At 39.9% G+C, this 23204-nt stretch overlaps 2 protein-coding genes across 2 annotated transcripts; one reads left to right on the top strand and one right to left on the bottom strand.

Moving 5' to 3' along the window:
* The first annotated feature begins 19884 nt into the window (after positions 1-19884).
* On the top strand, positions 19885-21472 carry LOC149016083 (acid phosphatase 1-like). The gene is made up of 3 exons (XM_089155540.1): positions 19885-20408; positions 20604-20813; positions 20955-21472. The coding sequence occupies exons 1-3, from the start codon at positions 20017-20019 to the stop codon at positions 21130-21132; spliced, it is 780 nt and encodes a 259-aa protein (XP_089011666.1). The 5' UTR covers positions 19885-20016; the 3' UTR covers positions 21133-21472.
* A 184-nt stretch (positions 21473-21656) lies between these two features.
* On the bottom strand, positions 21657-22705 carry LOC149016082 (peroxygenase 1-like). Its single transcript, XM_089155541.1, has 4 exons — positions 22536-22705; positions 22292-22441; positions 21913-22219; positions 21657-21823 (listed from the first exon to the last, which is right to left on the bottom strand). The coding sequence occupies exons 1-4, from the start codon at positions 22645-22647 to the stop codon at positions 21673-21675; spliced, it is 720 nt and encodes a 239-aa protein (XP_089011667.1). The 5' UTR covers positions 22648-22705; the 3' UTR covers positions 21657-21672.
* Between the last annotated feature and the right edge of the window lie 499 nt (positions 22706-23204).

The raw sequence follows: 23204 nt of genomic DNA, 5'->3' as shown, positions 1-23204 counted from the left end.
TTTTGTTTCCTAATTTGGATCTTGATGGCTTGATTGGATTAGTGTTTTGAGGTCCCCTTTATGTTAGGATACTACTGATGTAGTTTACCCCTTGATTAGTACCCTTTTGAACCACCAAATTCGGATTTTATATCTTAAAACTCTGTTTTTTAGGCTACTGTCTGCATTGGTCGACTGATTGGTCGACTGGACCAGTCGACCAATCCACTCGACCAATGAGTACAGCAACTCCAGAATTGGTCTGTGTTGGATGTTTTGGTATATTTTCTGTTAGGGATCTTTCCTAATATGTTGTATACACTTGTTTAGGATCTTCATCTCAAGTTTGCCAAGATCTTACTTGATTTCTTAGGATTCCTTTGCGAGTTATAAAAGGTAAGGATGGTTATTTCCTTAATTACATAGATAGCATGAATCTAGATTCTATATTTGAATATCATTGATTTGTTTCCTTAATTAGATTCTTACAATGATATACTACTGTTGCATAATCTTGATTACAGTAGCATTACTTATTCATATTGAATTGACTCATGTATGATTTACTTACCAAGTATATACAAAGTGATTGTAATTATTGATTTCTTTCCATATATGAAGTTACCATATATGTGATGATATGATTTGATGCATGTGTATGCTTAAGTATGGTATGGAAAGAAGAGGTGTCCTTTTGACACTTCTGTCCTTGGACTACTACTGGAATATTATGGGATGTTTCCGGAGATGCCCTATGGACACCTTCCTAAACTGTTGGATGACATATCTAGGATTGTCTAGTAGTGTTTGGCTAGGATGTCCTGTTATGTCAGACCCTAATCGGAGGTGTAAAATCCAGCTTTTACCTAACCCTGACCCGACCCGGTCATTGTTATGTTTGTAGGTCCAAAGACCCGAAGTGGTGGTAGGAGGGACTTATGGGCCCTACTGGTTGATGACGTAATGTCGGGATTCCATTTTATGGACATTGATGATGCTGCTCCTTCCTTGAGCACATTACCAGTGTTAAGTTAGAATCTGCGCACTGATGAAGAGCGAGACAGTTGAAATAGCAAACGGACTCCGGTGCATAATCCGAAGGTACTCCCTGAAACTAGACCTCTTGAGTGAACTGTAGGAGAAAACCCCATGCAATTTGACCTTGTATAGCCCTCCAAGTCCGCACCTAAAGTTGCTGTACTATTCTGTAAAATTCTGCAGAGTTTGAATTGGTCGATACTATTGGTCGATACCATCGACCAAATGTATCGACCAACAAGTCTGCTGAGCCCAGATTTAAAGATTCTTAGAATATTCTTTTCTATTTATTTATTCCTCGAGACCGGAGCCCTATCCTCGCGTCTTTAACATCCGGGAACGTGAGAGAGCCTCCCAAGAACTCCTCCTTGGTAGTGGTGAAGCATCTTCTTCATCAATCATTGCCAACCACTTATTCCTACCTTCTTGTTCCACTTTAAAGGTATGACTCTCTCTCCTAATCACTTTCTCACTCATCTTTTCTCTATTTTACTGTTGGGACCATGGTCAAGGTGCTGCAACCTTGCATACACCTTGCCATGAACCTTCTAAACCCCACACAATGATGTTTTCACCGATGTGGCTATGATTGATTCACCTCATGATCATTGACTACACATTTCCATGATTTATTGCTTACCAACTTGCTTTATTTACCAAAACTGAGATGGAGCTCGTGTTTTACTAAATCTATACCTTGCATATGAGCTCCATGTTGCTTCTAAACGATTCCCTACCTAATCCCCCATGTTTTCCCCTAATTTGCATTGAGTTGTAGCCAATGCTATGATCTACAACTCTTAACCTTAATATGTCAATTTGGGGATTTCCAAATGGACCATTGGATTATGAAAGTTTCTTGATAATTAGTGTCCCCATGTTGTGCCTAGACTATCCTCCAAGTTTCATGTCAATCCGAGACCGGGAAGACCAAATCCGGGCAAGAATCCGGAAAGCCAGCCTTGCTGTCCCGGAATTGAATTGGTCGATACTATTGGTCGATACTATCGACCAAATGTATCGACCAATAGAGTCTACTGTCAGCAACTTTTGCCCGATTTCGATTCGTTTGATCTCCGATTGTTCGATTTCTTCTCTAACCTTTCATATATGCTTGTTTAGGACTTTAAGACTATTTGGGCCACTGCTTGTGATCTTGGACCATTCTCTTCTCCGATTCAAGGTAAGGATAGTTATCGATGTAATTACCTAGGATATGGAAATCTTGACTTGGTATTCCTATCCTAGTAAATATAGTTTCTAATTCATATCCTTATCATGTTAGACTTGCTACATATGTATTTTAACAAGTAGCTTTGTGTTTACATTATATTACTTCAATGTTGTATCATGTTTATCAATTTCAATATATGATGACTTATGTCAATGTCATGAATCGAATGTTTATTATGACGTTGTATCTTGTGAACTGATATGATGAACTTGGGCATGTGATTGCTTAAGTATAACTTGGGATTCGAGGGTACCCTACTGGTGCTTCTGTCCTTGGACATCGGAGGGAATAGTATGGGATATTCTCCGAAGGTGTCCATTGACGCTTTCCCGGGTTATTGAATGACATGCATAGGATTTGTCTAGATGTATGGCTAGGATGTCCCTATCATATCAGACCCGATTCGGAAGGGCATTGAGACCGAACAACCCGTGGTAGTAGTGTGGATTTGTGGGCGCTCAAGACCGGTATCCACTCCGTGAGAGGACATAAATTGCATTACGGTTACCCGAAAGGGGCCATTTATTGGTAGGGTTACAAATGGCTAGACTTGGGCTCACGGGCACTCAAGACCGGTGAAATGATCCGTGAGAGGGACGTGAGAGCTTCCCGTTTACCATTTGTGGATGACCAATAGGGTTGATGAGTCCGGTGAGTAATATCCGTGACTCTAGTGTGAAGGATACCGGAAAGGATCCCGAGAGGGGAGGAATGGAAGTATCCGGAACTGGCATGATATGATTACGTAGATGACTTGCATTGGGCTAGGCTATACCCTGACATGCGCCAATACTTAGACCAAACGGTGATGTGAGAGAGCGGTGACCGACACCCCAACCATGGATTTGTCCGAGAGGGATGCAGGACCCAAGTCACCCCGGTGATGATTGACTGAGACTACCCAAAGAAGTATGGTGCTATGACTTAAAGCATGTCTACCATAGATGACCAGCATACTTAGAATAATGTCATATTGCATTATATGCCTCATATCATCTCGCATCATTTTATGATTATCTTGTGGTTTATATGTGGAGGGATAACTTCCTTTGCCGAGTTCTTTTGAACTCATTCCTTTTCTGTTGCAATATTTTGTTAGGCTACTCTACAGGTGATTTCTCCGATGGTGCCCTCCCTGAGACGGACCCGGATACCTCATACTACTATCCGGAGGCTGGCTACACTGAAGACTTCGGTGACCATACCGAAGAAGATCACCCGACGTACCAGGGTTAGCCCTGGAGTTGTATGGGAGCAATCATGTTGGATCTCCATGGTCCTCACCTTTGAGGAGGACATATCCATTGTGGAGGAGACTTATGAGTAGTTACTACTTCTTTTGTGACAGTTAAACTTAGAAGAATTGTAATAACTTTAATTTATCTTCATAACTTGAGACTTGTACTTAACTTAATTTTGACCTCACTTCCATTTGGTGAAGGAGTGGATTCCGCCCACTGCCTTCTTAAGTTATCTGATTTGATATTTATTTCCGCACTCTGATTATGTCTGACACCTTATTTTTGAATTCCGTGATCACTCATTGTTAGTTTGTGATTATTATCTGCTCATGATTGTATTATCGTTGATGTGGATTATGTGGTCCCGGAACTAGGGATCTGGGGGGGGGGGGCACCCCCCGGGGGGGGGGGGGGGGGGGGGGGGGGGGGGGGGGGGGGGGGGGGGGGGGGGGGGGCCGGGGGGGGGGGGGGGGGGTGGGGGGGGGGGGGGGGGGGGAAAGAAGGGAACCAACCCGTGAGAGGACAGGAATCACATTGTGGGGGCCATTTATTGGTAGGGTTGCATATGGTTAGACTTGGGCTCACGGGCGCTTAAGATCGGTAACCAACCCGTGAGAGGACGTGAGAGCTTCCCGTTTACCATATGTGGATGATCAATAGGGTTGATGAGTCCGTAGTCAGGGACTGTGAGGACTCTAGTGTGAAGGATACCGGAAAGGATCGTCAGGGACGAGGAATGGACGTATCTGGATCTGACTTGATGTAACTAAGTAGAAGACTTGCATTTGGCTAGGCTTTACCCTGACATGCACCGGTACTTAGACCAATGGTGATGTGAGAGAGTGGTGACCTATACCCCCAGCCATGGAATGTCCCGAGGGATGCCGGACCCATTACCAACTGATGATGAGTGATTGAGACCTTCCTAAAGAAGTACGGTGCTATGACTTAAAGCATGTCTGCCAATAGAGACCAGCATATGTAGAGTTAGATTCATACATTCATTGTTTGTCTCATTCCATATTGCATTTATGTTTGTTCTGAAATCCTGCCATTTATGTTATTATAGATTTAACTGCCTTACTGAGTTTCTTTGAAACTCATTCCTTTATTGTACAATGTTTGTTAGACTATTCTGCAGGTACTGAATATTATGACGGTCCCTATGAAGAAGCGCAAGGCGAAGAGGCATATCTCCAGGAAGGTGATTGCAGTTACAACAATTACACTGAAGATCCCGCGAGTGGTTATGTTCCGTACGATGCTTAGTCCGACCATTGATTGGAAGCGCCCTTGTGCCATTTATGAGATTTATACTTATAGGGATGTTGTCTATAAAGTGGAGAACAATTTAGTTACCCATTGTACTTGCTACTGGGATTAGATTTTGTCTTGCTTATTCTCTTTTAGAACTACTTTTTCCGCTGATTGTAGAGTGGGATTTTGCCTCACTTTACTTATCTGATGTAGACACTCTGATTTTATCTAGTACTCTGATTTATATATGATTCATTCTTTCCTTATTTGGATCTATGGTTTATCTTCCGCACTTTTATTGTTATTGTTCATGATTATGTTATTGTTTATGTGGGAGGTTGATTACTCGATACCTGATCTCCGGGCTGTGGATCACACTCTCGGGTATGCCAGATAGGGTACCGGCAGGGAGGATGTGACACTTGGAGGCACTGCAAAGAAGAGCAAGAATCAGAATTAAAGACATATTACTTCAGTAAAATTAAAAGATGATGTTTAGAAGCTCACAATGAGCCAAGCCCCAGTACTGAAGAATGGAGTTATACTCCACCTCAAGTCCATGTATCTCTTGATACCATAGAATGGATTTGATCTTCCTGACGGCCGCCTCGTCTTCTTTGGATAAGGGAAGGCCTCGGTTATTCTCGGAAGAAGAAGTACACCCCCTCCAGGCGGTCGGGAAGTTAAGATCTGATGGAAGCGCTCGACAGAAAAAGTATCGTTCGCACCATCTTTTGTGGTTAGAAGGGCAAGTTCCTTTGGCAAGGATGCTGCCCCTCCAATCAAGTTCAGCCTTATTGCGTTTGGACAGAGAAACCCATCCGGGAGGATGGGAGATAGAAAGAACATGAAAATGTACAAAGAGAGAAAGAGATGGCGTAATGCCAAGTTCAAAACACAAACCCAAGAAGCCAACGATGAGACGCCAGCTATTGGGAAGGAGCATTCCGGGACAACTATCCCAATGATTCAAAACTGTGGAGAATAAAGGATCAAAAAAGGGAAAGCGAACCCCACTTTCCAGTGCATCTATGTACAGAGAAAATTCACCCGAAAGGGTTGAATCAACCCTCTCATCAAGATGGGGAGCCCTAACCTGATAAGAGGAAGGAAAATCAAAATCTTGGATGGCTGAAAGAAGGGTTTCCTCCTTGTAAATGGAGGGAACAGAGCCAGGTCCACCATCGGACCTGGAAGTTTGAGGCTACCTAGAAGACTCGGCAGTCTTGGAAGATCCAGACTCGAGGAGGACAAAAGGAGTTTCGGTTTTTCTCTCTAAACCTTTTTGAGAAACTTCAGCAAACTCGCGCCAGAGGACAGTTAGGGTTTTGTTATCACTATCCGACTGTTCGAAAGGAGGAGAAGCAAAAGCTTCATTACCACTACTATTACTAACACTGGGTACCAGAGAAGCCCTATTATCCGCCATTACTTGTTTCAGTAAACTACAAAAAGAAAAAGACCAGTAAACTTACTGATTCAGTGAGGCAAAAGCTTGAGAGCAGGAAGGCGCGAAGCATATAACAAAGGTTCAAATTCCGGACAGGAAGAATGAAACCTACGAAAACAACGAACCGCTTTTAAAACACCCGCACAAGTGTTCGGGAATCTGAACGATCGAGATTGATTCAAAATCGACGATCGCGATTAGAAGACGTTTTGAAAGTTTGAACTCACGAATCCGAAACAGGCGTTCGAAAACCGTCACTTGGATTACGTGAGCCACGACAGATCGACTGCAAGGAGGCACGTGGCCTTACCCTCACAACTCTTGAGGAAAAGTGACCAGCGCATTAAATGTGATATGACATTTAATGGAACACGCAGAGACTATCGCCTGACGAAGAACCCAGTTAAAAATCAAGGCCTCGGGATCGACCGAAAGCTTGGTCTGGGGGGCTCGTGGTATGGAGAAATTATGATCGGACAGGGTTCATACCTGGTTCGACCCTAGACCCCGGTCGAGTCAGAGGGAACCGACTCGTTCCCGAGCTAACCGGATCCAGAAGATGGCTTGCTGAGGAAGAAAACTTATTCAGCTACAAGCACACCCTAATCCTACTTATGGATTAGGTTAATTACCCTAATGATGGCAGACTCGAATTGACGGCTGCGGCTAATCATTATCGAAGGGATAATCATCGCATAACCTAAAGGTTATCTCAGGAGTCCTCTACTAGTCCAAACTAGTAGAAGTCTATCGCTAAACGGATCTAACTGTTAAGATCCAACGACTACTCGAAGAAGGCTCAAGTGCATCCAACGAAGGAGATTCGAAGGTACACTCTATATAAACCTCACTGCCATACGAGGTGGAGGAGGATCTGAAACACACACAATCTGATACTCAGACTCAGATTCAGATACATACTGATAGACGTAAACTATCAGCGGCTTACGATCTAGATCACCTTTCCCAGTTCTTTATTCCTTAGCTCTGTGCTTCTAGCAAAGCCTTTTGTGATTAAGTTCATCAACTGACTTAGCCTTCGGAGGTGGACTCCCGACCCCTGCGGTCGGGCCACATCTGACGCTTTCGTTTTCCAGGTCATCCAGAGGAGATCTAAGGGCTGAGCAGATTTTGGATGCATCAGAGTGACAATGAGTTCTCTACTCCATCTTCGAGTATAAGGTCTACAAGTAAGAGATTAAAAATCTGTAGAAAATTTATATTGGTTTAACTAATAGTTAAATATGTATATCTCACTAGAATTGTATATTTGCAAGTGGCAAGAAAACTGGGAGAGGGCCAGCTCGAGGGAAGGCAATTGAAGAACTTGTAGTGGTGAAGGTTGATGTTAAAATTGACTATAATAGTCAACCTTGCAGCAAAACGACTTCAAAATTAATGACTTGGATTGGAGTTGAAGCAAGGGATGCACACCAGCTTCTTGTATCTTATTCTGATTTGAGGAAAATCCTACAACATCTGAAAGATGACGCAATGAATAAGATATATTTCCCACATCATATTTCTTACCTATTTTTATATGTTTGTATTCATATATTATAAGACATATGATCATGACAATGAAAATAGAACTGATGTATTTGGGTCAAAATCAATAAGTCTGGGACCAATGCAGATATTTGTTTCACTCTTTAAAACAGTTTTTTTGTGAACATGGCATGTCAAGATGAGCTGGGACAACAAGTCAACCGCACCAGAAGCTGTATTTCGTGGGCTATGCTCTCTGAACTAGAATGGTTGAATTACTTCTTGTTTAGAAGAGGTGAGGGATTGTGTGAGCAAATTTACTGGGGCAGAAAAAAAGAAAATACAGTTCGATTGGAGAAGGGCCAAGACTCAGAGAGAGACAGAGAAGCAAACAGTGACATCACATGGGAAAGTGCAGTATAGATTTTTGCGTCTTTGCCCTGGAGATATGCCTAGTGATCCCTTGTGAGCTGAACTGTTGCATTTCTAGGCTTGTTTGGTCGGCCAATCTAGTTGTTTCTTCAAGACTAGTAGCGGAATGGGTACTAATTTCTAATGCTTGTTTGATTCTTGAAACTATGAATGATGCTAAAAGGCAAGAACAAGGTTGGTCGTTCGGCTTAATTCAACATGGTGTTTGTCTAGCACAGGGGACAGGGAAATTTCAATCGCCCTACAATCTTGATGCTATTTTGTTCGCGTGGAAGAAAGGGATGAAAGTCCTAGCCTCCCTGAACATCTGGAATGTTTCTGTTTGGTCTAGCACTGAAGAACTAGATTTTTTTTGTTTCCTAAGCCTAGGAAACCTTGGCCCACCTACCATTTGGATCTTTTGATTTATCTCTCTAGTGGATGTAGAACTGTTCATTTAGTCATTAAGAAAGTTCTTAAAGGCTATTTTGTTAGTGAATGGTTTTTTAGGTTTGGAGATTTTCTTTTTTCTATTTGTTCAACCTGCATTAGTTTCTTTCATTTATAATACCACTTTTCATTGCTTCAGCTGAGTTCCGGTGTATTCATGTTGATTAGTATTTCTACTGTAGCCTCCTCTTTAAGAAAGTTAACATTAAGTTCCACATGTATAACGATCTTTTTTTAAAATCTTTTTTGTGATGGTAGAAAAATTTTGTAGTGAAAGGTAGTCCCATGGGACCCACTCAACACGACTAATTCTACAGAGATGGAGGGTCGTAATATTAAACTATTTGCCACGGGAACTAAAAACCGTAGCATATAGTTAATTATTAAACTCAAACTTGATGATAGTAGATCTAATACTACAACAATCCAGAGACCAATTAGGGGGAATAACTTGAAAAGTTTTGCTGAACACATGACTCCTAAACCAAGGTATAAGTCTAATGTTTATGTGAGTGAAAGGATATCTTTCCCAATTTTATCTAAAAGGGTGAGGTTGGTTGCCCTGAATCAACCCCCAAGTGAGCCGTGAATCTTCTATTTCGGAAGAGTCAGGGGTGTGACCAACCCCTGACTCAACAGTATCTATAACGGTTGTGTAGGAAAGTTAGGCCAAGTTTGTTGTTGTTGTTAGTGACTAAACAATCTACTAATTAATGAATAAGCTTATAAGACTATTCGGTGATTTGAATGAAATTTTATGTGAGGTGGACAAGGTTTTTTTTCTTTTTTTCTTTTTTTTTTTTTTTTTTTTGGGGGGGGGGGGTAGACATAGACTGCAAGCCCACATGGTTTGATTTAAGGATGCTATAGATAGGTGTAACCTTCATCAAATCAAATGCTCCATTCCCAAATTTTCTTGGTTTAATAAAAGATAAAGGGCAACCTCATTAAAGAGTCTCTTGATAGAGCTTTTGCAACCAGTAGACCTTCTTCACCATTTCGGAGGTATTCTCCCCTAACCACCACCACCCCACCCCACCCCACCCCCCCTGGAATGATTTTCTTGCAAGCTCATGTCATTGTATTCAATTATGCTAATGATGCATTATGTAAACCATTTTCAAATGATGAAATAAGGAAGGTCTTTATCAAATGCAAGGGATTAAAGGCCCAGACATTGATGGTTTACCAGCTAGGTTTTATTAGAAGCATTGGGAATCCATTGGCCAAGATCTCATTTAGGGTGTTCAGCATTTCTTTTCTAGGGGCTACATGCTTATGAGCTTTAATGAAACTGTTATCACCCTCATCCCCAAGCAATCAAACCATCATAAGTTCTCTTATCTTCAACCCTAAGTCTTTGCACTGTCCTCTATAAGATAATGGCTAAGTATCTAGCTAATAGGTTAAAGCCACACTTAAGGTCAATAATTAGTCAAACACAATGTACCTTTGTCCTGTGGAGACCCATCTCGGGTAACACTTAGCTCAAGAGTGTTTCTACTTCATGAAAATATCTGAATCCAAGAATGGATATATGGCTCTCAAGTTGGATTTGCGCAAGGCTTATGATAAGTTAGAATGGTCCTTCATTGAAAAGACTTTAAAATGTTTGGTTTGTTGATTTGTGAATTCAATGGATATGCAATGCAATATTACAACTATCAAATACTAGATCAAAGTTAATGGGGAGCTCAGTGAATGTATTATCCCATGGAGAGGTCTGAGGCAAGCATGAGTCCCAACATATTCATCTTGTGTCAAGAAACCCTCACCAAAAAGATTTCCTTTGGTATAGAGATTCCAAGGTTGCGGGAATTTACATAGTTCATGAGGCACTAGAGATGATTTTATATTTTTATTTTATTTTTATTTTATTTTTATTTTATTTTTTATTATTATTTATTTGTTTTTGCTGATGATTGCATGATTTTTCTCCTACTATTGTACAAAGCGCTTCATTAATAAATATTCTTTTGTAGGACTATGAATAAACATCTTGCCAACATATCAGCTCCATTAAGTCCACAATTCTTTTCAGTCCCAGGACTCCTATAGGTATACAAAATGAAATCCTTTCTACAACTAGCATTCAAGAAATCCAATCTCATTTTATATATCTAGGTATCTCTTCCTCTTTGGGTGAATCTAAATCTCAAACTTTCTCCTTTATTCTTGATAAAATTAACACAAAGTTGTTGGCTTGAGGGCTAAGCTCCGCTCTTCGACTGGCAAGGAAATTTTGATCAAAGCAATTGCTCTCCCCATTTATGCAATGTCTTGTTTTTTGATTCTAAATGAAGTATGTCAAAAAAATGCATCAAAATATTAGAGAGCTTTGGTGGAAAATGATCAAGGGAGAGGCATTCCCTGGGTCAAGTGAGAGACCTTACGTAAAAATAAGGCTAACGAGGGTTAAGGCTTTTGGGATGTTCAATGCTCCAATAAAGCTTTGTTAGCTATATAGTGTTTGCAATTGCTCTAAAACCCTGGCTATTGGTGGGCAAAGGTTCTATCAGCAAAATATTTGAAGCATCAAAATATTTTATAGGTAGGGGTAGCAAAATACAAGTGTCACATTCACCCATCCGGTACCCTACCAGGCATACCCGGGTATGTGATCCACAATCCCAAAGATCAAGTATCGAGCAACCATGCCTCCCACATACGCGATAACACAATCATGAATAATAATAATTAAGGTAAAAGCATATAATAAAAGAAATCATGAATAAGATAAGAACAGATAATCAGAGTGCAGAATAAGATGATACCAAATGTATATAGAAAATCCAAGAAGAGAGAGAGTGATCAGAAGTCACTTCCTCAATAGCAGCGGAAAGTAGATAATTCAAGTTAAGTTACAGCACCAACATCTAAAGAGTATATCAAAGAGAGTTTAAGTTACAGATCCGGTCTTAAAGAAGAACTCAAAATGTAACACTAAACAAATGATTCCTCTGTCACATATAGTATGTCATCATAACTATAAATATCAGATGTCCAGCACGGCTGTTCCCACACCCATGTCGGGCTAATCCTAGTGCGAAGCATAATCCTCTTCGGTACCCTCACCGTGATCTTCGTAGTAGCCACTACCCTCAGGATAGTATAACTCATCATAGGGTGCCTCGAAGGACGTGCCATCAGTCTTTTCAAAACCTGTAGAATAGTCTAACAAAACAATTGCACAAAAATGAATGAGTTCAAAAGAACTCAGCAAGGCAATTAATCCATAATACATAAGCCATATGATACAAGTCATAACATGATGCGAAATGATATGAGACAGATGATGCAAATATGATTCTAACTCTACATATGCTAGTCTCTAGGGTAGACATGCTTTAAGTCATAGTGCACCATACTTCCTTGGGTAGGCCTCAAATCACTCTTCCCTCAACCATTTCGGTATCTTGGGTTCTCCGATGGGAATTGGGTCCTGCATCCCTCGGGACAATCCATGGCTGGGGTTTAGGTCACCACTCTCTCACATCACTATCGGTATAAGTATTGGCGCATGTCACAGTAAAGCCTAGCCCAATGCAAGTCAACTACTCAGTCATATCATGTCAGATCCAGATACGTCCATTCCTCACCCCCGGCGATCCTTTCCGGTGCCCTTCACACTAGAGTCACGGATATTACTCACCGGACTCATCAACCCTATTGGTCATTCACAAATAGTAGACGGGAAGCTCTCACGTGTGAAGCATAATCCTCTTCGGTACCCTCACCGTGATCTTCGTAGTAGCCACTACCCTCAGGATAGTATAACTCATCATAGGGTGCCTCGAAGGACGTGCCATCAGTCTTTTCAAAACCTGTAGAATAGTCTAACAAAACAATTGCACAAAAAGGAATAAGTTCAAAAGAACTCAGCAAGGCAATTAATCCATAATACATAAGCCATATGATACAAGTCATAACATGATGCGAAATGATATGAGACATATGATGTAAACATGAATCTAACTCTAAGTATGCTGGTCATCTAGGGTAGACATGCTTTAAGTCATAGCACCGTACTTCTCTGGGTCGTCAGTCACTCTCCCATTTCCATATCTTGGGAATGCCCGGGGAAGATCGGTAAAGTCATCAAAAAAGCCGTGGTAAGGGGATCGGTCACCGCTCTCTCACATCACCATTTGGTCAAGTACTGGCGCATGTCATAGTAAAGCCTAGCCCAATGCAAGTCATCTACTCAGTCATATCATGTCAGATCCAGATACGTCCATTCCTCACCCCCGGCGATCCTTTCCGGTGTCCTTCACACTAGAGTCACGGATATTACTCACCGGACTCATCAACCCTATTGGTCATTCACAAATAGTAGACGGTAAGCTCTCACGTCCTCTCACGGATATGACTCACCGGTCTCGAGCGCCTATGAGCCCAAGTCTAGCTATTTGCAACCCTACCAATAATGGCCCCTTTCAGGTATCCATAATATGATTTATGTCCTCTCACGGGTTGGTTACCAGTCTTGAGCGCCCATCAAACTATACCACTACCACGGGTTGTTCGGTCTCAATACCCTTCCGATTCGGGTCTGATACGACAGGGACATCCTAGCCATACATCTAGACAAGTCCTATGTATGTCATCCAATAATTCGGGAAAGCGTCGAGGGACACATTCGGAGAACATCCCATACTATTCCCTCAGATGTCCAAGGACAGAAATGTCAGTAGGACATTCCTCAATCCCAAATCATACTTATCCAATCACATTCTCAATTCATCATATCACACATACATGATACATCACCATATTGAAAGACATATCATAACATCGCATGATCAAGTGTATAAGTAAATAACAAAAATTAAATAGACATGATATACAAGAGTAAATAAACATGTTGCTACTTTTACAAGGTACTACAGTAGTCATATGATGTCTAAATACAACTTATAAGTTGAGGCTACTAAGTTGTCAACATCAATGTATTAATCATATAGTCTATGTCATATGGGTATAATCGTCCTTACCTTAATTAAATCGAAAATAATAGCAAGTACCACTTAGAATAGTCCCCAACTTAGTGTTTGAACCCTAGACAATATATATGCAGCATTAGAGAAGGAAACAATCAAATCAGAGATCAAACGGAGAAAAACAAGCAAGTATAGAATTGTTGTCCTCATCTGGTCGACTAACCGATCAACTGACTCAGTCGGCCAAGATAAACAGTAACGGGCTGAATAGTGAATTTGGCCCGAAACAAATCTTTCGGGGCTCGATCCGAAACTTGGAGGGATTGATTATAGCAGTATAAGAACACTATACAATAAATATTATCATGATCCAATGGTCCAATTAGGAATACCCAAATTGAGACCCTATGTTCTATATGCTAAACATCAAGAATTGAAATGGAATTTGTTGCAATGGCAAGGAATGATGGGGAATCAGCTAAGGAAGTATTAAGAACTAGATTAGAATCATAAACCAATAATGAATCAAACCTAGCATACATCTACACATCAATTTAGATCAAAGAACAAGTTGAAATGAAAGGAATCATGGAAATGCAATACTAATCATTGAAATGGAAGCATAGCATAACAAGAATGGAAGGAAAACAATGGAAATGAAAGGGGAAACACATGACCAAGTGTTTGCAAGGTTGCAGCACTTTAGCCATGTCTCAATAGCAAGAAAGAGTAGAGGAATGAGTAGAATAGAGGATGAGATGGAGAAATCATACCTTGAAGAAGTAATGGAGATGGAATGCAATGATTGAGACCAATATTCTTCACCAACTTCAAGAAATGGCTTTGGGAAAGTCATTCCTCATTCTCTGGAGTCCAAATGATTAGGGTAGGGTTTTATTCACGAGGTCCCAATAAGTAGGCTTAAAATAATCAAGAATTTTGGAATTTTTGCATTTATTAATCTGTTGGTCGACTGGGCCAGTCAACCAAGCCTGAACAACAACTTTAGACAGGGAATTGGAAGGCCAGACTAGTCCAAATTGAGTTGGGTTTTCTGCTACAAGTCAATCAACAAGTCTAGATTAGAGAAATACCTTCGAAACGAGATCGAAAACACATCACGTACATCAACTAAGCTTCCCCCTTTCTAGGTGTAGTTTCTCACTAAACACTGACAGTGTGTCCAAGTAAGGGGCATCACTGTCAATATCCATAGGCTCTGAGTCATACACCGAATCTTCAACTATGAGGGCCCACAAGTCCCTTCTTCCACTACTCTGGGTCTTCGGACCTACAAACAACAAGGGATCCGGATCGGGTCAGGGTTAGCATAGGGCTGGATTTCACAACAAGTCTTGGGGTTGGAAGAGCACCATGGAAGGTAGAGACTTATTGATTTCTGTTTTAGCCAAACACATTGGTGATGACCAGCTTACTAATGACCCTTAGCTCCCATCTATTCCCCTTGAGGGGATAAGTAGTCTTCCTGTGGCCCATGGACCCACTAATATTAGTGGATTGATCGATTGGCAGTTTATGTAATGGAAGGAATCTGTACTTCACAGTCTATGTTTCCCCCCCCCCCCCCACAAGAATTTGATGCCATAATCTCCCTTCCCATACTCTCAGCAGATGTGAATGATTCATGGGTAATTTCATTGTTAAGTATGCCTACTACATCCACGATCAAGCAAGATGGTTCATTATGTGAAGAAAAACAAAATACAACATTAACCACTTTCTACAATATATATGGTCTGATTTTATATTAATTTGACCTAGTTTACCAATATTTTACATGATTGATATTAGCAAGGATCTTGTTGTAGCCCACATTAAGGATCAAAGACAAATGTGTTTTTACATGATTGTTCTATGAACCAATTTATTTTCACTATACCTCCACCACGTTTACTTACGGCAATTTCGGAGAGATGGGTAGAATTATATATGCCAAAACGTCTCTCCACCCAAAAAATGTCCAAAAGAATCAAACAAGGCCTCCAAACAATTTGGAGCCTATAATCAATTATTTTGAAGAGTTCCAAAATTTTGAGCATGCACTACGCCTATCTGGTGATGATCAATGTCCAACACAGACGCATATGTACCTTTCAGAGAAAGAAGGCCGAAATGTCTCTACACCCAAAAAGTGTTCAAAATGATAAAACAAGACCTTTAAACATTTTGGAGCCTATAATCAGTTATTTCTAAGAGTTTCAAAATTTTGAGCACACGCTACACCTATCTAGTGATGGTCAATGTCCAACGCAGATGCATTTAGGACTTAAAATGGGTCCTAAAACATTTATCCATAGCGAAAAGTTCTAAAAGTTTCAAAATTATAAGCACGCGCTACGCCTATCTGATGATGGTCGATGTCCAACGCGGACGCATTTAGGACTCAAAATAGGTCCAGGAACATCTATCCATGATGAAAAGTTTGTCTTTACCAGAACATGCATGAAAGATTCGAAAATAATTGTTAAAAAAAATCAATTTATTCATTTTTTTTTAAAACATCAACCTTATATTACACTTGTACTTATTCTATTAAATATGTATTAGAGAATACCAAACTGGATATTTAATGTCCACAGGCTAGACATCATGCCATTCAATTCATTTTACACCTTTTATTTGTTTGACAATTTCAAGATACAGTGCAAAACACTATTTATTTAAAAAAAAAAAAGTTAATAACAGACGTGGCAAGTCATTAAAAATCTCACCAAAATAAGTATAAATTTATTATTTCAACCAAAGATTGGTATGTGAGTTGCCACCACTTAGTCAAAGATTCTGCTGCATTTCGGAATTTTTGGGCTTAGATTTTTTATTTGTTGTTTACTCTAAAATCACAACTGTTAGATTCTAATGGATTTAGATGTTGTCTTTTAATTACAAAAAAAAAAAAAAAAAAAAGATGTTGTCTTTTAAGAACTGTGCAGGTATTTTCTGGTGCGGCAGCAAATAAAGATCCATTGATTTATCTATTACATTATACCCTTGCCAATATTTGTTTATCCAAATACTCTTTTATAAATTTAAAAAGAATTAATTTAATCCTTTTATAAATTAATGTTGTTTTCAATTTTAATCCAGTGAAAGGAAATATAATTTAAAAATCTAAAAGTAAACTTCTCTTTTTCTTTTTTTTTTTGTTATAAAACGGGGTCAAAAGACCCAAAGAACAAAACCAAATCAAACTAAAGCACAACTCTTGAGAAAATCCTCTCTAAGGATGTCTGTCATTTTCTGCGGGGGTTCATTGAAAAAGACCAGATCATCTCTTCCAACTAGCCGTCTCTTAGACAACCAATTAGCAACCTTGTTATTTTGACGCCTCACATGACCAAATCTAAAATGGCCTCGAGAAGCATATAGGCTTTAAATTTCAACAACTAATCTTCCCATCGATCATTGCTCGTTAACTTCTGGGTCCAGTAACCTTATGGCCTTTAGCGAGTCTAATTATATTTGGAGTGGTCATGCTCCCATATCCAATGCTATCTTTACCCCTTCTTTGATTGCGTGCATTTCCGCTTCTACTACACGGCATAGAGGAATCTTGATAGAAAATCCTCCTCTGAACAGGCTTTCTTGATCCCGGATCACCCCAGCTAGTTGAGCGTAGCATTCCTTCACTTTCACAGCAGCATCCGTGTTGCACTTAAACCATTCTTTTCTAGGGCATGTCCACCCTAAAACTTTCAACTCTTTACTTGGATCAAGAACAGGGCTTCGACATGTTGTCCAAGCTTCCTTATTGGCTCGATAATGAGCACACTATTCCTTGGTCTTGAAAAATCTACCTCAGCTAATTTTCACTTAAAAAGAGAAATAAAATATACATTATTTTTTGAAATGATATAAGACTCAAGGATTAGAAGAAAAATCAAACATCTTTTATTTGTCAAGAGATCATGCATACTACACAAAGCTCTCACATTTAGTATAAGATGACTTTGATTATAAAGCTTTATCCCTATTTTTGAAGAGGTCGTTTTTAAGATTTGACAATTTGAACAAATCAACAAATTAGTATCCTATGGACGTGCCAAGCACAGCACTTTTAAGTTAAACATCATCGAATTTGGATTTTCTTTCATCAGGAAAGAAAATTTCAATTCGGATTTTCACTTTGTGGCCCAAATTCTTGATGGATCATGCTGGCATGCTAGGCTTTTAATTGACCTAAGGAAATTTAACAATCAAGCTATGCTTTCCCTCGTTGTATAGAAGATTTTGATATCTTTTGAGAAGGCAACTAAATTTGTGATTTTTTTTTTAATGGCGAACATATACCATCCTAATACTTTGGCCAGAGAAGAACTTCTCCTAATGCTTAAAAAGATAAAGTATACTTGTCATTTGGATTTGATTGGTTATCCTTGTCAAATGCATTATACTAGTATTTATGGAGAAAGCACATAAGTTCTTGTTATGAGTGATCTGAAGAGAACCACTGGATCGGGACAGGTCCGCCCGAAACGGACCAAGGGCTCTAGGTTCCATGCAATTGAGACTTGCCAGCCAGGCAAGGGCGCTTCTTAGACGATGTTGGGCAGAGCCGATGATACATAGATCGATGACAGGTTCTGCCACCCACCAGCTTTGCAGCCAGCCTAGCAGTAAATAAGGGATTTGGAGTATCCCTTCTTAGACGTCGTCCATCAACATTAAATTCATCAATAAATACTCGAGGTCTTATTTAATGAACAGGACAGCATGGAAGTTTCTGATTCGTCTTGAAGCTGTCTCGAGTGCCGCGAGACCTCTTTTTGTCCCCTCAGCTAAGGAACAATGTCACATCAATGTGATATTTGAGTTGACCTTCAAAAGGAAAATCAACAGTTGTCCAAAGGATCACTCAGGGAGCGACGTCAGTCATGCTCAGAAGCCATCTCCACCGTCGAATCCTTCTTCAAGGCATCAACCCACCATTGCAGAGGAAAGAGGGTCTCAGGTTCGTTATAAATAACGATAGGCCTCTTAGGTGAAAGACACGCCCTCCAGCCATTACTCTCCCTCTTAACTCTACCAAAACATTCCCTTCATCAATCTCCTGTATCTTCTTTGAACATTTATTCTTCATGAAGTGATTCTCAGTGTCTTCTTCAATGACTGACTTAATCATTAGAGGTGGCTTCCCATACTCAGAGGCGGTCCACTCTCACTTCTGTTCTGATCTCAAGTAATTCAATAGAATCGGACTAGGGAAGAATCCGAACGAGGCGAGGAGAATCATCCTCCCACAACATTTCTTATCCATAACTATCAAAAATTATTTATGGAAAAGTTCCCAATAATTTGAAGATGCCACATTTCAAATATGAGAAACGAACAACTGCTGGTATTTATAGCAACTGCCTCGTCCTTCATAGGATTCGCCATGCGGCCCATGCCTAAACAAGAACTTGTTTCATGTTAAATTAGCACTTATTCAACCTAATTTATTCTATGCCTCTAATTCATTATAGTTAGAATTTACCAAAAAAAAAAAATCATTATATTTAGAGATTCTTGAAAACTAACACACTTACAAGTGTTGTAACTTGAGGCATTGAAAAAACATTTCAAATATAAATTGTTAGAAGATATCTGGTTATTACAATGCAGGTTTGAAGAGTATGTGTATTTACACCACCTAAGAGAGGTTAACAGCCGATTTTTTAACGAGCCATGTCACTACTAACACAAAGATTGTCTATCATTGGAATTATCTACCTAAACGTCTCCGTTGGAATTATCTACCTAAACGTCTCTGTGACATCGTCAATGCGACGCTCGTGGACGTATTTATTATCCCAATGTAATGTTTTTTACTTTTTATTTTTATTTCTAATATAATATTAAGCGCCTTCTATCCAAAAAAAAAAAAAATTTACTAGGGCAAGATTATTCTTGTGCGGGTATCTTTGACATTGAATTCATCAGAGAAAATGATGACAGTAAAAAAGGACTGAGAATAATTGGTGGCTGTTTTATACTGATTTCATCACTTAAGCTTTTTATTATTCACCAGCAAGTGATAATTATACCCGAATCTTTTGCTAAGACATTCTTTATTGAATAATGAGGATTTGCATCTCTCTTTTGTTTTTGGTAGAAAGATTTGTAACTCTATCGATGTGAAAAGCTCAAGGAAAAACGACAGAAGACAGATGAAAACCCATTTTTTTAATCTCGATAATCCATAGAGATGTGTTACCAAAAAAAAAATAATCGATAGAGATGAAGTCTTTGCCAAAAAGGAAAAGGAAAATATACAGACGAATTCCTTGGCAGCTAGCAAATGAATTCTAAAGAACCGTTGCAGGAGGACCCCACCTGTCGACTGCCACCGATGTTGTTATTCCTTTTTTTTTTTTTTTAATGATCAGCAATGTGGGTTTTTTTTCAACCTTCAGACGATCATCAATGAAAACCCACTAATTATACAGATCCAAGGCTCCTTCCTCCCGATCCACCCCACACTCTCATTTTTGCCTTTTGATCGAAAAGAGCCAGTTCCAGAAGAAGAAAATGGGAGGAAATCTGGGTCTATTGCTGTGCTTCTCTAGCCTCCTAGTTGGTGTAGCAGTTGCAGACTGGAACATCTTGGACCAGGGGAAGGTTGGGAAGAACTCGAATGACCTGAAGATAACCCTGAAGACCTACTGTGAAGCCTGGAGGATCAATGTCGAGCTCCATAACATCCGTGGCTTCGAAGTTGTTCCTGAAGAATGCACAGATTACATTGGCAAGTACATGACTTCCACTCAATACAAGGTGGATTCAGAGAAAGCACTGGAAGAATGCACCATCTATCTCAGCAAAAACTTCAAGTTGAGTGGTGATGGCAAAGATGCATGGATCTTCGATGTTGACGATACCCTCCTCTCTACTGTTCCCTACTTCAAGGAACATCACCAAGGGTAATGTAAATAGCTCTACTTTAATTTCTTTAAACCCAGATCAAAACTGCTGTAGTCATTTTCCAATGTTGACAGGGTTGCCATTGAATTTCTGATCTGATCTCTGAAACCATATTTGCTGTGCAAATCTTAAAAAAACGAATATGGTTTTCATTAGATTAATTGCCAATAACTTTGTGTAATCGCTCCGTGTAGAGGGGAGCAGTTCAACATTACATCCTTTGAAAAATGGGTGTGGGAGAAAAAAGCTCGAGCTTTAGAGCACTCGATGAACCTCTTCAAAGAGATAAAAGGGAGAGGTTTGAAGATCTTCTTGATATCTTCAAGAGGAGAGCACCTCAGGGCTCCCACAACTGACAACCTGCTTAAGGTTGGTTGCTTTGGGTGGTCTGGTCTCTTGCTAAGGTGAGTCAAATTCTGTTCTTCTACTTTTTTTCAAGAAAAGCAAGATTGATTTCTCAGTTCCTCTTAATTTCCCTTAACATTCATCCAAGGAATGGTTACTATTTCAAATTAGTCTGATCTCTCCCAATGTGTTTGTAATAGGAGCTATGAGAACGATGGGATGACAGTGCAACAGTACAAAGCAGAGCAGAGGAAGAAGCTGATCAATGAAGGCTATCGTATATGGGGAATGGTTGGATCTCAGTGGCCCAGCCTTTTGGGAAATCCTAGTGCCATGAGAACATTTAAGCTTCCCAATTCCTTGTATTACTTTCCATGAAAGGTAAGGCATGTCCATGTCTCTTCACCATTCAACCCCACCAAAGTCTCCCAATCTGAAGCTTCTTCTTCCATTACCACCCCACCCCCTGTTTGATCTGGATATGGAACATTTTTTGAGCAGTAGTATTAATTAGAACCTTGATCAGTACTATTTCTCATCTGTTTGCATCATTTTGGGATTTACCAACATTACAGCAAATTGAGTTTTATTAAGAAACCTCCCTTCGAATTTGAGTTGCAGAGCCTTTTTCTCTTTCTTTCTTAATCAGAAGAACAAAGTGTTTGTTAGAACTCTTAATCATACATAGGGAGTGAAGACTTCAGCATATATATTGATTTCCCCTGGCTGAGAATCTTGAACCATATTCTTCCTATTTCGCAAAATTGAATCCAGAATTCCAATGCAAATCCAAGAAGAGATATGGTTGTGCTCAAACATGTACTTTAAATTTACATTCATATACCATCTGTTTATTAAAAGCATAAGCTGCATATCCAAGCAGCAGATACTCAAAATCCCAACCACCACAACATTAGATCACTGCATCTTACCAGCTCCACTCTGCATCTTAGCGCAGTATTCAAATAAGCTACCATCAAAGCAACGCCTCACAGCTTCTTTGGATAAGAAACCATCATCATCTCTCGCAAGTATATACAGAACTATCCATTCCAGCTTAGCCGCTATCCTATTAAAACCCAAGAACCAGAAAACTGTATCTCACAAGAAAACACAAATGTTAAGAACAGAGATTAATTATAGAAACAAGTAACGAACCAGCCAAAGAAATCAAAGGCAACCCTGTTGCCCTCCGTCATGTTCCATATCTCTCCAAACGTCAACTTATCAGGAACTGTACGGGCATACTTGCTGAAGATGTTCTCTAGATTCACTGGAACAAACCTTCCTTCAGTGTCGTAAGTTGCCGAGTCACTTCCGTGCTTAGATTTGTGTATGTTGTGAATGTAAATAGGGAAGAACGGAGATGGCATCCACCCAGGTAAGGTTGGGTAACTCAAGAAAATATTAATGATCAAAGCCAACACAAACGATGCGATCACGTTGAACCCAATTGCTCGCAAACCTGAAATTAGTAGAAAACCACACGGATGAACAAATTCATCTTTTTTAAATAGAGAATTATTTTGTTCTGTACCTGCAAAGGTTTCCCAAGGGTAGATGATGCCGTTATTATCAAAATCGAAGAAAGATACATGTTGTTGAAGAACGCTCATGTCATGAGTGTTGTGACCCGAACTGCCATTTGGTTGCTGCGTATCAGGCGCGGCGAGAGCCCTCGCCAAGTCTGTTTTTTTTTTTTTCCATTGAAACAGATAAGAAGAGAAAATCAATTGCATGAACAAGAAGAACAAGAGATGAGAAGAAAGACAAAGATTTACAGGGCTTTGGGAGACTCTTGTCCAAGTCGTTCCGAACCCTTCGTTCGGCCGTTATAGGAGCTTGCGGTGCCACTGTCGCCATTGCATCGGTCGATGATGTCTCTGTTGCCATTTTGCCGATGTCTCTCTGCTAATTTCCCTATTGATTTCAGAAGCAACCAAACACTAGAATGCCGATCTCTCTCTCTGTTCCCTGTTTGATCTCAGAAGTAACATAACACTAGAAATCCACGGCTATTTAAAGAAAGGAGAAGATTGTAACTCTTGAAATCCATTTTTGATACAAGTAAGCAAGTGATGGAAATACGTGTAGACCAACCCAGGTAAGCAGTTTTAGAAACACGTGTCAGACTGCATGTAATTTAGTTGGGAGTTACTGCAAGGGAACACTGACACCTGGTTGCCTAGACTAAAGGTCGGTCTTTTAAGAGCAACCGGAGAGATTTATGCAACCACCCAAGGATAAGCATGAGCAGTTGGTTTCATTGAATAGAAAGCATGAGTTAGAAAGAGGTCATTTCAGTAAGGATGAAAGCTGAGAAGAGTCAAATCATGATTTGCTTTGCTGATGAATATGCCTTCCTAAGTGAAAGAAACTTTTACCAGTATAATATTCCTTCTTATTATTATGATTAAAAGGAAATCTATGGACGATTATATCTAATGAAA

Source organism: Hakea prostrata, chromosome 5, assembly GCF_041222555.1.
Source record: "Hakea prostrata isolate BN-2017 chromosome 5, UWA_Hpros_2, whole genome shotgun sequence".
NCBI lineage: Eukaryota > Viridiplantae > Streptophyta > Magnoliopsida > Proteales > Proteaceae > Hakea > Hakea prostrata.
The sequence above is the reverse complement of the archived record's forward strand: the minus strand, read 5'-3'. Positions and strand labels throughout refer to the sequence as shown.